The sequence below is a fragment of the Oncorhynchus mykiss genome, chromosome 7 (assembly GCF_057628025.1).
Source record: "Oncorhynchus mykiss isolate SJ-2025 chromosome 7, ASM5762802v1, whole genome shotgun sequence".
Taxonomy (NCBI): Eukaryota; Metazoa; Chordata; class Actinopteri; order Salmoniformes; family Salmonidae; genus Oncorhynchus; species Oncorhynchus mykiss.
Genome location: NC_143028.1, coordinates 10,477,501 through 10,490,979, shown reverse-complemented (window position 1 = coordinate 10,490,979; position 13,479 = coordinate 10,477,501). Strand labels below are relative to the sequence as shown.

The window sequence follows — 13,479 nt, the reverse complement described above, 5'->3', positions numbered from 1 at the left end:
AAGTGCTTCTCGTTTTATACTGTAGGCTTACAGTGTTACACATACATACACACACACACACAGCCAGTACAATATACACACTTGTGTTTCGAAAACGATTTCAACATATGTATAATGCATGATACATTTAGCATGTTGCTTATTCTACCAACCAATTCTACCAATCCAATGTTAGCTCTACAACAGTGCTTAGGAAAGGAGTTGTGGCTAGGAGGGAAGGGGCAAAGGGCGTCGGTCAGACCGACCAATCACAGAGGAGATGCCAAACCAACTTTCTGGGGAGTGTAGTTTGTATTTCCATGACATTCAGACCAAACATCAATCTACAACCCCTCAAGGTTGACCTATCATATACGGTTCTAAATATGTTGACACGTCAAGTCAACCCCCCTCCCCTCCTGATCTACCTCGTTTTTGACTGGCCATTCAAAAAAAAGAACGTCTGGTGATTGGCTCAATCGCGCGTCACTTTCTTACAGTGCCCACCAACCCTGGTACGTCAGTCAGACAGCAATGGCGGCCTTCGCTGTAGCACGGAGAGGCTGTGGTCTGCTTTCCGGACTAAAAGCTTCTTTTAAAACATTCGGACAGGTAAAACATGGCGCGGCTTCGGCAGCGGTTGCACAGTCCGAGCTGCAGCAACAGTCGCGGCGGTGGTATTCCGTTAGTCATCTCTCCGTTCAGGAGAGGATAGACAGAAAGAGGAATGCTGCGCTGATCGGAGGAGGTCAGAAGAGAATTGACGCGCAACACAAAAGGGTAAATAATCTGAGCATGCGCAAGTCTGTCAGTTTGGTGTATTTATCTGTTTGCCTGTCTGTCGGTCCGTTTAACGTTTTGTCTGTGTAATGATCTTCTCCACAGGGGAAGCTGACAGCCAGAGAGAGAGTTGAGCTCCTGTTGGATAAAGACTCGTTTGTAGAGTGTGACATGTTTGTGGAACATCGCTGCTCTGACTTCGGCATGGAAGAGGACCACAACAAGGTAACACTTCACCATAGAGGTTCCTACATTTTATCCAGCCTATGGACACAATGGAATAAACTGATTAATAAAAAATAAAAAAAATATTATCATCGACATGGTTTCAGCTTCCCTCTCCCTCTAGTTCGCAGGGGACAGTGTGGTGACTGGACAGGGGAGGATCAACGGAAGGCTGGTGTACGTCTTCAGTCAGGTACACACACACACACACATCAAAGTAGTTACCATTTATTTTCATAATAAATGTCTCTTGCTCTGTTTTAGGACTTCACAGTATTTGGAGGCAGTCTGTCTGGGGCTCACGCACAGAAGATCTGTAAGGTAGGAGGACGGGCTCACTCTCCAGAGCCTGGTGGTTCACACCACTCCTGCTTCTCATTCATTACTTCTAGTCACATCCCTTTTTGTCTGTAGATCATGGACCAGGCCATGATGGTGGGTGCTCCAGTCATTGGTCTAAACGACTCTGGCGGAGCCAGGATCCAGGAGGGGGTGGAGTCACTGGCTGGATACGCCGACATCTTCCTGGTAAGGGGGCGGGGCTTGATTAGACTGGTTACTGGGATGAGATTGACAGCAAAGAAATGACATCGCTTCGAAAATGTACTCTCCCGGTCTCTTTGTCTTTGTAGAGGAATGTGATGGCTTCAGGTGTGGTTCCTCAGATCTCTCTGATCATGGGTCCCTGTGCTGGAGGAGCTGTCTACTCTCCTGCCCTGACCGACTTCACCTTTATGGTCAAGGTAAGACACACACGGTATAGGAGAACCACAGGACCCTTCCTGCATAGATGCACTGTACAATTAATACAACTAACATGGGTTATATCCAGATCTTTGTGTGTGTGTGTGTGTGTAGGACACCTCATACCTGTTCATCACAGGTCCTGACGTAGTGAAGTCTGTCACCAATGAAGACGTCACTCAGGAGGAACTGGGCGGAGCTAAAACACACACCGCCGTGTCAGGCGTCGCTCACCGTGCGTTTGAGAACGACATCGATGCTCTGCTCAACCTCCGAAACTTCTTCAACTTCCTTCCTCTTAGCAACCAGGACCCCGCCCCTGTTACCGAGTGCCACGACCCCAGGTACCCAACCACAGAACTCGTCTGACAGACTAGCCAATCACAGAACTGAACATGTAATCCATGGGAAGGGCCTTTGGAGGATGTTTGATCTCATCCCTCTCCTCTCCAGTGATAGACTGGTTCCTGGTCTGGACACCATTGTTCCCTTTGAGACCACTAAAGCCTACGATATGCTGGACATCATCCAGGGGGTAGGACACACACACACACACACACACACACACACACACACAGAGCCTGTTGTCTATTGATCTGTGGTTTTAACTTTAGATTACGGATGAGAGGGAGTTCTTTGAGATCATGCCTAACTACGCTAAAAACATCGTAGTGGGATTCGCTCGCATGAACGGACGAACTGTTGGAATTGTAGGGAATCAACCTAAAGTAGCGTCTGGTGAGTAGAAGAGTCGGATGGATGGATTAGTGATGATGATGATGGTGGTGATGATGCTTCTCCTGTGTGTGCAGGTTGCTTGGACATTAACTCATCAGTGAAGGGAGCTCGCTTCGTTCGTTTCTGTGACGCTTTCAACATCCCCATCCTCACCTTCGTGGACGTGCCCGGCTTCCTGCCAGGTAGTGCGCAAGTCTGACTTTCCTCATGAACAAGTAAATGTCTCACTTGACAGCTTTCGCATAAATTGTGAAACCGTCGTACTGCCATGTTGTTTTGATTCAAAACAAGTTTAAGATTTTTTCAAACCAGAGGATTCCACCTTCCTCGCCGTTTCTCTCAGGTACGTCTCAGGAGTATGGCGGTATCATCCGACACGGGGCCAAGCTACTGTTTGCCTTTGCTGAGGCCACCGTCCCCAAGATCACCATCATCACTAGGAAGGCCTACGGAGGAGCGTATGACGTCATGAGTTCCAAGCACCTGCGAGGAGATGTGAACTACGCCTGGCCGTCTGCAGAGGTGGCCGTGATGGGAGCCAAGGTAACACAACACACACAAGACCAAGGTAACACCACACACCTTCTACACAAGACCGAGGTAACGCACGCATACTTCTAGCCATGGCAACATTCACAATGTCAAAATGAAACAAAAAGAAAGTCAGTGCTCACTTGAAAACATTCCCAACATGTCTGCCTCTCTAACATGTCCCCAGGGTGCTGTACAGATCATCTTCAGAGGGAAATCCAACCAGGCAGAGCAGGAGGCTGAATACGTAGAGAAGTTCGCCAACCCTTTCCCTGCCGCTGTCAGAGGTACACACACACTCCATCCGTTCCAACAAACCTTACACCCACTCCCCTGTCGTAACCGTGTGTGTTTTAGGGTTCGTGGATGACATCATCGTGCCGTCGACCACCCGGAAGAGGATCTGTAGGGATCTGGAGGTTCTGGCCTCCAAGAAACAGACCAACCCCTGGAAGAAACACGCCAACATCCCACTCTAACAGACACCTTCAACCACCCGACCTGTCTGTCTCCAAGCCCATCACCTGTCTCTCACTTCACCTATAGCTTAGATCAGGGCTCTTCAGCCCTGCTCCTGGAGAGCTAGGTTAACTCCAACCCTGCTCCTGGAGAGATACTGTCCTGTAGGTTTTCGCTCAAACCCCAATCTAGCCACCTGATTCTAGTAATTAGCTGGTTGATAAACAATAGGGGTTGGATCAAAAACCTCCAGGAGGGTAGCTCACCAGGAACAGGGTTGGAGAGACCTGGCTTAGATCAATTTATGTCTCTAACCCTGTGGGACTTGTTTGGAAGAATCAGCTGTTTTCTATCTGGTTAAATTAACACACCTGCCGTGAGTCCATAGACTAGTTTGTCAAATAAAAATGTCTCTTTGTCCGCGTGTGAGACAATGTTATATCCCAATGGCAGTTTGAACATGTGTGTGTGATAATCAGCCTCACTCATCCTAGTCACCAATGCTGGAAGAAGTACCCACTTGTCATAATTGACTAAAAGTAAAGATGCCTTAATAGAAAATGACTCAAGTTAAAGTGAAAGTCACCCAGTAAATGTCTAAGTGTTTTTTTTTTTAAATGTAATTGCTAAAATATCAAAAGTATAACTTGCAAATTAGATGGCACCATTTTGTTTTTTCATATCCAGGGGCACACCAACTCATTCTTTGTAAACGTCAGTGTTTAGTGAGTCTTCCAGATCAGAGGCAGTAAGGATGACCAAGGATGTTCTCTTAATAAATTTGACAATTTTCCTGTCTTGCTAAGCATCGGAAATGTAATGAGTACTTTGGGTGTCAGGGAAAATGTACATTATTTTCTTTAGGAATGTACAGATACTGTTGTTGCTCAGTCTCCATAATTTGGAAAGTGTTTAGACTTTGTCCACATTGTTAAGTTACTGTCTTGGAGCTCTACGGATAAGTCCTTTGACATACTGTGGGACTTTATTTATTTTATTCCACCTTTATTTAACCAGGTAGGCTAGTTGAGAACAAGTTCTCATTTGCAACTGCGACCTGGCCAAGATAAAGCATAGCAGTGTGAACAGACAACAGAGTTACACATGGAATAAACAATTAACAAGTCAATAATACAGTAGAAAAAAGGAGAGTCTATATACATTGTGTGCAAAAGGCATGAGGAGGTAGGCGAATAGTTACAATTTTGCAGATTAACACTGGAGTGATAAATGATCATGTACAGGTAGAGATATTGGTGTGCAAAAGAGCAGAAAAGTAAATAAATAAAAACAGTATGGGGATGAGGTAGGTAAAATTGGGTGGGCTATTTACCGATAGACTATGTACAGCTGCAGCGATCGGATAGCAGATGTTTGAAGTTGGTGAGGGAGATAAAAGTCTCCAACTTCAGCGATTTTTGCAATTCGTTCCAGTCACAGGCAGCAGAGAACTGTAACGAAAGGCGGCCAAATGAGGTGTTGGCTTTAGGGATGATCAGTGAGATACACCTGCTGGAGCGCGTGTTACGGGTGGGTGTTGCCATCGTGACCAGTGAACTGAGATAAGGCGGAGCTTTACCTAGCATGGACTTGTAGATGACCTGGAGCCAGTGGGTCTGGCGACGAATATGTAGCGGAGGGCCAGCCGACTAGAGCATACAGGTCGCAGTGGTGGGTGGTATAAGGTGCTTTAGTGACAAAATGGATGGCACTGTGATAAACTGCATCCAGTTTGCTGAGTAGAGTGTTGGAAGCAATTTTGTAGATGACGTCGCCGAAGTCGAGGATCGGTAGGATAGTAAGTTTTACTAGGGTAAGTTTGGCGGCGTGAGTGAAGGAGGCTTTGTTGCGGAATAGAAAGCCGACTCTAGATTTGATTTTCGATTGGAGATGTTTGATATGAGTCTGGAAGGAGAGTTTACAGTCTAGCCAGACACCTAGGTACTTATAGATGTCCACATATTCAAGGTCGGAACCATCCAGGGTGGTGATGCTAGTCAGGCGTGCGGGTGCAGGCAGCGAACGGTTGAAAAGCATGCATTTGGTTTTACTAGCGTTTAAGAGCAGTTGGAGGCCACGGAAGGAGTGTTGTATGGCATTGAAGCTCGTTTGGAGGTTAGATAGCACAGTGTCCAAGGACGGGCCGGAAGTATATAGAATGGTGTCGTCTGCGTAGAGGTGGATCAGGGAATCGCCCGCAGCAAGAGCAACATCATTGATATGTACAGAGAAAAGAGTCGGCCCAAGAATTGAACCCTGTGGCACCCCCATAGAGACTGCCAGAGGACCGGACAGCATGCCCTCCGATTTGACACACTGAACTCTGTCTGCAAAGTAGTTGGTGAACCAGGCAAGGCAGTCATCAGAAAAACCGAGGCTACTGAGTCTGCCGATAAGAATATGGTGATTGACAGAGTCGAAAGCCTTGGCAAGGTCGATGAAGACGGCTGCACAGTACTGTCTTTTATCGATGGCGGTTATGATATCGTTTAGTACCTTGAGCGTGGCTGAGGTGCACCCGTGACCGGCTCGGAAACCAGATTGCACAGCGGAGAAGGTACGGTGGGATTCGAGATGGTCAGTGACCTGTTTGTTGACTTGGCTTTCGAAGACCTTAGATAGGCAGGGCAGGATGGATATAGGTCTGTAACAGTTTGGGTCCAGGGTGTCTCCCCCTTTGAAGAGGGGGATGACTGCGGCAGCTTTCCAATCCTTGGGGATCTCAGACGATATGAAAGAGAGGTTGAACAGGCTGGTAATAGGGGTTGCGACAATGGCGGCGGATAGTTTCAGAAATAGAGGGTCCAGATTGTCAAGCCCAGCTGATTTGTACAGGTCCAGGTTTTGCAGCTCTTTCAGAACATCTGCTATCTGGATTTGGGTAAAGGAGAACCTGGAGAGGCTTGGGCGAGTAGCTGCGGGGGAGGGGGGGGCAGAGCTGTTGGCCGAGGTTGGAGTAGCGAGGCGGAAGGCATGGCCAGCCGTTGAGAAATGCTTGTTGAAGTTTTCGATAATCATGGATTTATCGGTGGTGACCGTGTTACCTAGCCTCAGTGCAGTGGGCAGCTGGGAGGAGGTGCTCTTATTCTCCATGGACTTCACAGTGTCCCAGAACTTTTTGGAGTTGGAGCTACAAGATGCAAATTTCTGCCTGAAGAAGCTGGCCTTTGCTTTCCTGACTGACTGCGTGTATTTGTTCCTGACTTCCCTGAACAGTTGCATATTGCGGGGACTATTCGATGCTATTGCAGTCCGCCACAGGATGTTTTTGTGCTGGTCGAGGGCAGTCAGGTCTGGAGTGAACCGAGGGCTATATCTGTTCTTAGTTCTGCATTTTTTGAACGGAGCATGCTTATCTAAAATGGTGAGGAAGTTACTTTTAAAGAATGACCAGGCATCCTCAACTGACGGGATGTCGTCAATGTCCTTCCAGGATACCCGGGCCAGGTCGATTAGAAAGGCCTGCTCACAGAAGTGTTTTAGGGAGCGTTTGACAGTGATGAGGGGTGGTCGTTTGACTGCAGCTCCGTAGCGGATACAGGCAATGAGGCAGTGATCGCTGAGATCCTGGTTGAAGACAGCGGAGGTGTATTTGGAGGGCCAGTTGGTCAGGATGACATCTATGAGGGTGCCCTTTTTTACAGATTTAGGGTTGTACCTGGTGGGTTCCTTGATGATTTGTGTGAGATTGAGGGCATCTAGCTTAGATTGTAGGACTGCCGGGGTGTTAAGCATATCCCAGTTTAGGTCACCTAACAGAACAAACTCTGAAGCTAGATGGGGGGGCGATCAATTCACAAATGGTGTCCAGGGCACAGCTGGGAGCTGAGGGGGGTCGGTAGCAGACGGCAACAGTGAGAGACTTATTTCTGGAGAGAGTCATTTTTTAAATTAGTAGTTCGAACTGTTTGGGTATCGACCTGGAAAGTATGACATTACTTATAGACAGGTGTGTGCGCCTGTCCAATCAAGTTATGGAAACAGGATGCACTTGAGTCTCGTAGCAAAGGGTCTGAATACTTTTGTAAATGTGCAGAAATGTCAACCTGTTTTTGCTTTGTCATTATGGGGTATTGAGAGAAACATTTAATGAAGTTTAGAATAAGGCTGTAAAGTAACAAAATGTGGAAAAAGTCAAGGGGTCTGAATACTTTCCAAAGGCACTGTATGGAGTCTATTCTTAGAACCAAAACACACACAATCCAGAATTAGATTACAGATTTTATTTATTTAAAAAAGATAAGAGCAACAAGTTCACAGGAAGAAAAAAAGTATTTTAGAAGGTTAAAGGGCAGGTGATGCCATCGCTACAGAAAGAACCAATCATCTCTGATATTTACAGAAGGGCAGCTTAACCAGCCAGCAGAAGAACAATAGGGATGGGTCAAAGTGATAAGACAACCAATCAACTGTTATGTGTAACTACAGCCACATAAGACTAGAGGGGTATTCTCTGCTGGTCTCCACCTTCATATGCACTGATCTGAAAAGAGGACAGGTGAAATGAATATGGTAGAAGGCTACTGGATATTAGCGGTTACCTGTCCAGTTCTTCCTCATCAGTGCAGATGAAAAGGAAGTCACTTTAGACTGAGTCTGCACGACATCTACGGTCGCACTGGACACACCCTTATATGGCGCTTAACAGGCTGGGTATCCATGGCAACAGCCTGAGCAGTAGGGACTAATCAGATATAAGCATTTAGGCAACCGTTTGGCAACAAACAAGATACTTTTTCAGAAAGATAACTGTACAAATATCAGAACACAAAACTCACTTGATTTAAAACTTTGTACTAAAGCTACTGAAATTCAAAATATATTTATTTTTAAAACGTTTTTAAAAAGCTGCGATTCAACCGTGGGTGTGTCTGTCTGGAGCTGAGGGGGGAGGGGCTTGGGATTTGGCTATGACGTCACAGCCTCTTGTATGGCCAATGAGAACTCTTCTAGTTCTGTCCCATTGGTTGCTGTTTGGTGCATTTGCCAATAAAACTAAATAAAGGATATTCTCAACACTATCAAAGGGGAAGAGAGAGTAAAGAGGGACGAGACAGGAGTGAGAGAGTAAAGAAATGAAAGAGTAAAGAATTATCACATTTAATATCAAGTTCCATCTGGGGGGGTGGGAGGACTATACATGACGTCGGAAGTGGAACGAAACAACCATACAACTCTGTGGCATGGGGGACTGTATAGCCGGGCGCACAGGGCCACGAGAACCACAGAGCTAGTGGAGAGATTAGCCAAAACGCTAACAATAACAGGAAGTTAAAACAAGTCAGTGGGAACAAACAAGGAGGGCCAAAGTTTACAATATTTTTAAAGAAATGTTGAACAATGTTTTGTACGATAGTTTGTCTGATATTCTGTCCGGTTTGTAGCCAACACACCCACACGTCCACTGAACGATAAAAGATCTTCTCTATGTACGATAGATATTTTGTCTGATATTCTGTCCGGTTTGTAGCCAACACACCCACACGTCCACTGAATGATAAAAGATCTTCTCTATGTACGATAGATACTCTGTCCGAAATTCTCAGGGTTGAGCGGGATCTTTCGGCCGGCCAGTGAGTGGTTCTCTGGAAGGGATCCACTCCACACACACACACAAAGCTGTCAACTGGCTGATCAGAGTTCGAGTGTGTGTGATAAAAGTTCTGACAGACAGTCTGATGTTTGACAGCTCATCATGTCGAAGGCCCCTCTCCCTTTCAGGAAGGACTGGGAACACTGGATCAGAACATGGGCATGGTGAAACCCTGGGATAACGGACGAAAGAGATGTCGTTAAATGACAGATATCACACTGGTTTACCATTGCAAGGCTGTGTGTGTGTGTGTGTTCTGCTTACCGACTCGTCCTCGATCATGGCTGCTGAGTCGAAGAAGTCTGGTCTGAGCTCCGCCCTCTCACGCCTGTTCCTGGAGGGAGGCTGGAACGACAGAATGCGAGAATCAACGAATGAAGTGATACACACTGGACGAATTACACAACAGAATCGACGACCGAAAAGACAATCAAACACGACAGACTGGAAGTGATGTCACAGCAACAGGAAGTGACGTCACTAACCAGGTCGATGACCATGGTGTCTTCGAACTCCTCGTTCATGTCCTCCAGTTGACCTCGCGATGACATCATGACGTCCTCAAAGATTGGCTCTGCGTCATCCTCCATCAGACCACGACTAGAGAGAGAGAGGTGGGGGGTCAGTACATACACACACTAGACTAGAGAGAGAGAGGTGGGGGGGTCAGTACATACACACACTAGACTAGAGAGAGAGAGAGGTGGGGGGGTCAGTACATATACACACTAGACTAGAGAGAGAGGTGGGGGTCAGTACACACACACTAGACTAGAGAGAGAGGTGGGGGTCAGTACACACACACACTAGACTAGAGAGAGAGAGAGAGGTGGGGGGGTCAGTACATACACACACTAGACTAGAGAGAGAGAGGTGGGGGGATCAGTACATACACACACTAGACTAGAGAGAGAGAGAGAGGTGGGGGGGTCAGTACACACACACTAGACTAGAGAGAGAGAGGTGGGGGGGTCAGTACATACACACACTAGACTAGAGAGAGAGAGGTGGGGGGATCAGTACATACACACACTAGACTAGAGAGAGAGAGAGGTGGGGGGGTCAGTACATACACACACTAGACTAGCGAGAGAGGTGGGGGTCAGTACACACACACTAGACTAGAGAGAGAGAGGTGGGGGTCAGTACACACACACACTAGACTAGAGAGAGAGGTGGGGGGGGTCAGTACATACACACTAGACACACACACACTAGACACACACACACACTAGACACACGCACACACACACACTAGACACACGCACACACTAGACACACGCACACACACTAGACACACACACGCACACACTAGACAAACACACTAGAAACACGCACGCACCTGACACTAGACACACGCACACACACTAGACACACGCACACACACGCACACACACTAGACACACGCACACACACTAGACACACTCGCACACACACTCGCACACACACGCACTAGACACACGCACACGCACTAGACACACACGCACTAGACACACACGCACTAGACACACACGCACTAGACACACACGCACACACTAGACACACACACACGACAAGTACACACACACACGACACGTACACACACACACACTAGACACGTATACACACACACACTAGACACGTATACACACACACTAGACACGTACACACACACACTAGACAAGTACACACACACACACTAGACAAGTACACACACACACACACACACACACGTAGACACACACTAGACACGTACACACACACTAGGCACGTACACACACACACACACACACACTAGGCACGTACACACACACACGACACGTACACACACACACACTAGACACGTATACACACACACACTAGACACGTATACACGACAAGTACACACACACACGACACGTACACACACACACACTAGACACGTATACACACACACACTAGACACGTATACACACACACTAGACACGTACACACACACACTAGACAAGTACACACACACACACTAGACAAGTACACACACACACACACGTAGACACACACTAGACACGTACACACACACTAGGCACGTACACACACACACACACACACACACACACACACACACTAGGCACGTACACACACACACACACTAGGCACGTACACACACACACACACACACTAGGCACGTACACACACACACTAGGCACGTACACACACACACACTAGGCACGTACACACACACACTAGGCACGTGCACACACACACTAGGCACGTGCACACACACTAGGCACGTGCACACACACACACACACACTAGGCACGTGCACACACACACTAGGCACGTGCACACACACACTAGGCACGTGCACACACACACTAGGCACGTGCACACACACACTAGGCACGTGCACACACACACACTAGGCACGTGCACACACACACTAGGCACGTGCACACACACACTAGGCACGTGCACACACACACTAGGCACGTGCACACACACTAGGCACGTGCACACACACTAGGCACGTGCACACACACACTAGGCACGTGCACACACACACTAGGCACATGCACACACACACTAGGCACGTGCACACACACACTAGGCACGTGCACACACACACTAGGCACGTGCACACACACACTAGGCACGTACACACTAGGCACGTACACACTAGGCACGTACACACTAGGCACGCACACACTAGGCACGTACACACACACACACACACACTAGGCACGTGCACACACACACTAGGCACGTGCACACACACACACTAGACACGTGCACACACACACACTAGACACGTGCACACACACACACTAGACACGTGCACACACACACTAGACACGTGCACACACACACTAGACACGTGCACACACACACTAGACACGTGCACACACACACTAGACACGTGCACACACACACTAGACACGTGCACACACACACTAGACACGTGCACACACACTAGACACGTGCACACACACTAGACACGTACACAGTTTGTCTGACAGTCTGGTTGCGGGCCTTCATGTAGTTCATGGCTGTTCTATCCTTCCTGCTGTCCTCCATCTTCTGTTGGCCTAGCCAAGACATCTGCATCTGGGGACTGCAGAGGAGAGGGTTACACACACACACACACACACACACACAGTGCACGTGCGTACACACACACACTTACTTGTGTACATAGTCGTTCTCTGAGCCAGGTTCAGAGTCGTGGTCAGGTAGGTGTGTGTCCGCCGCCTGCCGTGGGTTTTCTCTGAGGACGGTGGAGGTGAGCTGAGGGGTGGTTAGCGCCCCCGGTGTCTGGAGGTTGTCATTACCACGAAGCCAGGAGGCCTCCACACTACTCTCCTCTAGTGGGCCGACAGAGAGAGAGAGAGATGGAGAAAAACACATATTTTAGCAACATCTGCAGGTACTTGTATTTACACAGGGAGTGTACAAAACATTAGGAACACCTGCTCTTTCCATGACAGGTGACAGTTCTGATCCCTTATTGACGTCACATGTTAAATCCACTTCAGTGTAGCTGGAGGAGACAGGCTAAAGAAGGACATGGATTGTGTGTGTGTGCCATTCAGAAGGTGAGTGGGGAAGACAAAAGATTTAAGTGCCTTTGAATGGGGTACGGTAGTAGGTGCCAGGTGCACCGGTTTGTGTCAAGAACTGCAACGCTGCTGGGTTTTTCACACTCAACAGTTTCCCTTGTGTATCAAGAATGGTCCACCACCTAGAGGACATCCAGCCAACTTGACAACTGTGGGAAGCTTTAGAGTCAACATGGGCCAGCATCCCTGTGGAACACTTTCCACACCTTGACTAGTCCATGCCCTGATGAATTGAGGCTGTTCTGAGGGCAAAAGGGAGTGCAACTGAATATTAGGAAGATGTTCCTAATGTTTAGTACCCTCAGTGGATGTCTGTGTTTGTGAGAGATAGACCCACCCTCGATGCGTTTACTCTTGTGTATTGGCGTCCGTCCCTTCTTGCTGCGGATGGAGCTGGTCTTGCTGCTGGCGCCTGACGTTACCGACATCCGGTCCCCATCCTCTCCTCCTGTTAGCAGACTGTTCCGGTAGGAGATTAAGGGCAGCCACACGTCCTCACGACGCTCCGACATCGACTCCGACATAAACTTCTCCAGATACGAGTGACTGGGAGGAGGAGAGAGACGGGTTACACACACAGTCTGCTTATTGTGCCATAATAATTTGACACACACACACACACACACAGGGCAGGTACTTACACAGTCTTCTTGTCCTGTCGCAGCAGTTTGGAGGAGAACTCTGAGAGGACCTCTAGGAAGGCCAGGTTAGGAGGAGGGAACTCTGCACCATGGGGGTTCTGGTACTTAAAGGCAAACTCTATACCATCTCTGTGGAGGGGGGAGACAGGAAGAGAGACGAGGGGGAGGGGGGAGACAGGAAGAGAGACGAGGGGGAGGGGGAGACAGGAAGAGA

General features: G+C 48.1%; 2 protein-coding genes across 2 annotated transcripts in view; one reads left to right on the top strand and one right to left on the bottom strand.

Annotated features, from left to right (window-relative positions):
* The first annotated feature begins 1 nt into the window (after position 1).
* On the top strand, positions 2-4,264 carry LOC110495698 (propionyl-CoA carboxylase beta chain, mitochondrial). Its single transcript, XM_021571083.3, has 13 exons — positions 2-759; positions 865-984; positions 1,109-1,177; positions 1,249-1,305; positions 1,399-1,512; positions 1,617-1,727; positions 1,843-2,072; positions 2,182-2,263; positions 2,343-2,466; positions 2,541-2,648; positions 2,810-3,009; positions 3,185-3,284; positions 3,355-4,264. Exons 1-13 carry the CDS (start codon positions 514-516, stop codon positions 3,474-3,476), a joined length of 1,683 nt encoding a protein of 560 aa, XP_021426758.1. The 5' UTR covers positions 2-513; the 3' UTR covers positions 3,477-4,264.
* A 3,400-nt stretch (positions 4,265-7,664) lies between these two features.
* Positions 7,665-13,479, bottom strand: part of stag1a (stromal antigen 1a) — a 44,792-nt gene continuing 38,977 nt past the window's right edge. The window contains exons 20-26 of the mRNA XM_036982728.2: positions 13,266-13,394; positions 12,962-13,170; positions 12,192-12,369; positions 12,009-12,119; positions 9,535-9,649; positions 9,314-9,394; positions 7,665-9,221 (exon numbers count right to left, since the gene is read on the bottom strand). Of these exons, the coding sequence (XP_036838623.1) occupies positions 9,198-9,221; positions 9,314-9,394; positions 9,535-9,649; positions 12,009-12,119; positions 12,192-12,369; positions 12,962-13,170; positions 13,266-13,394 (847 nt within the window). The 3' untranslated portion in view covers positions 7,665-9,197. The remainder of the gene's footprint in view (positions 9,222-9,313; positions 9,395-9,534; positions 9,650-12,008; positions 12,120-12,191; positions 12,370-12,961; positions 13,171-13,265; positions 13,395-13,479) is intronic.

Coding starts and splice junctions, on each gene's coding strand:
- LOC110495698 (XM_021571083.3), top strand. CDS start 514: ATGGCGGCCTTCGCTGTAGCACGGAGAGGCTGTGGTCTGCTTTCCGGA. Junction 1,728..1,842: donor ACTTCACCTTTATGGTCAAG/GTAAGACACACA, acceptor GTGTGTGTGTAG/GACACCTCATACCTGTTCAT. Junction 2,073..2,181: donor ACCGAGTGCCACGACCCCAG/GTACCCAACCAC, acceptor TCTCCTCTCCAG/TGATAGACTGGTTCCTGGTC.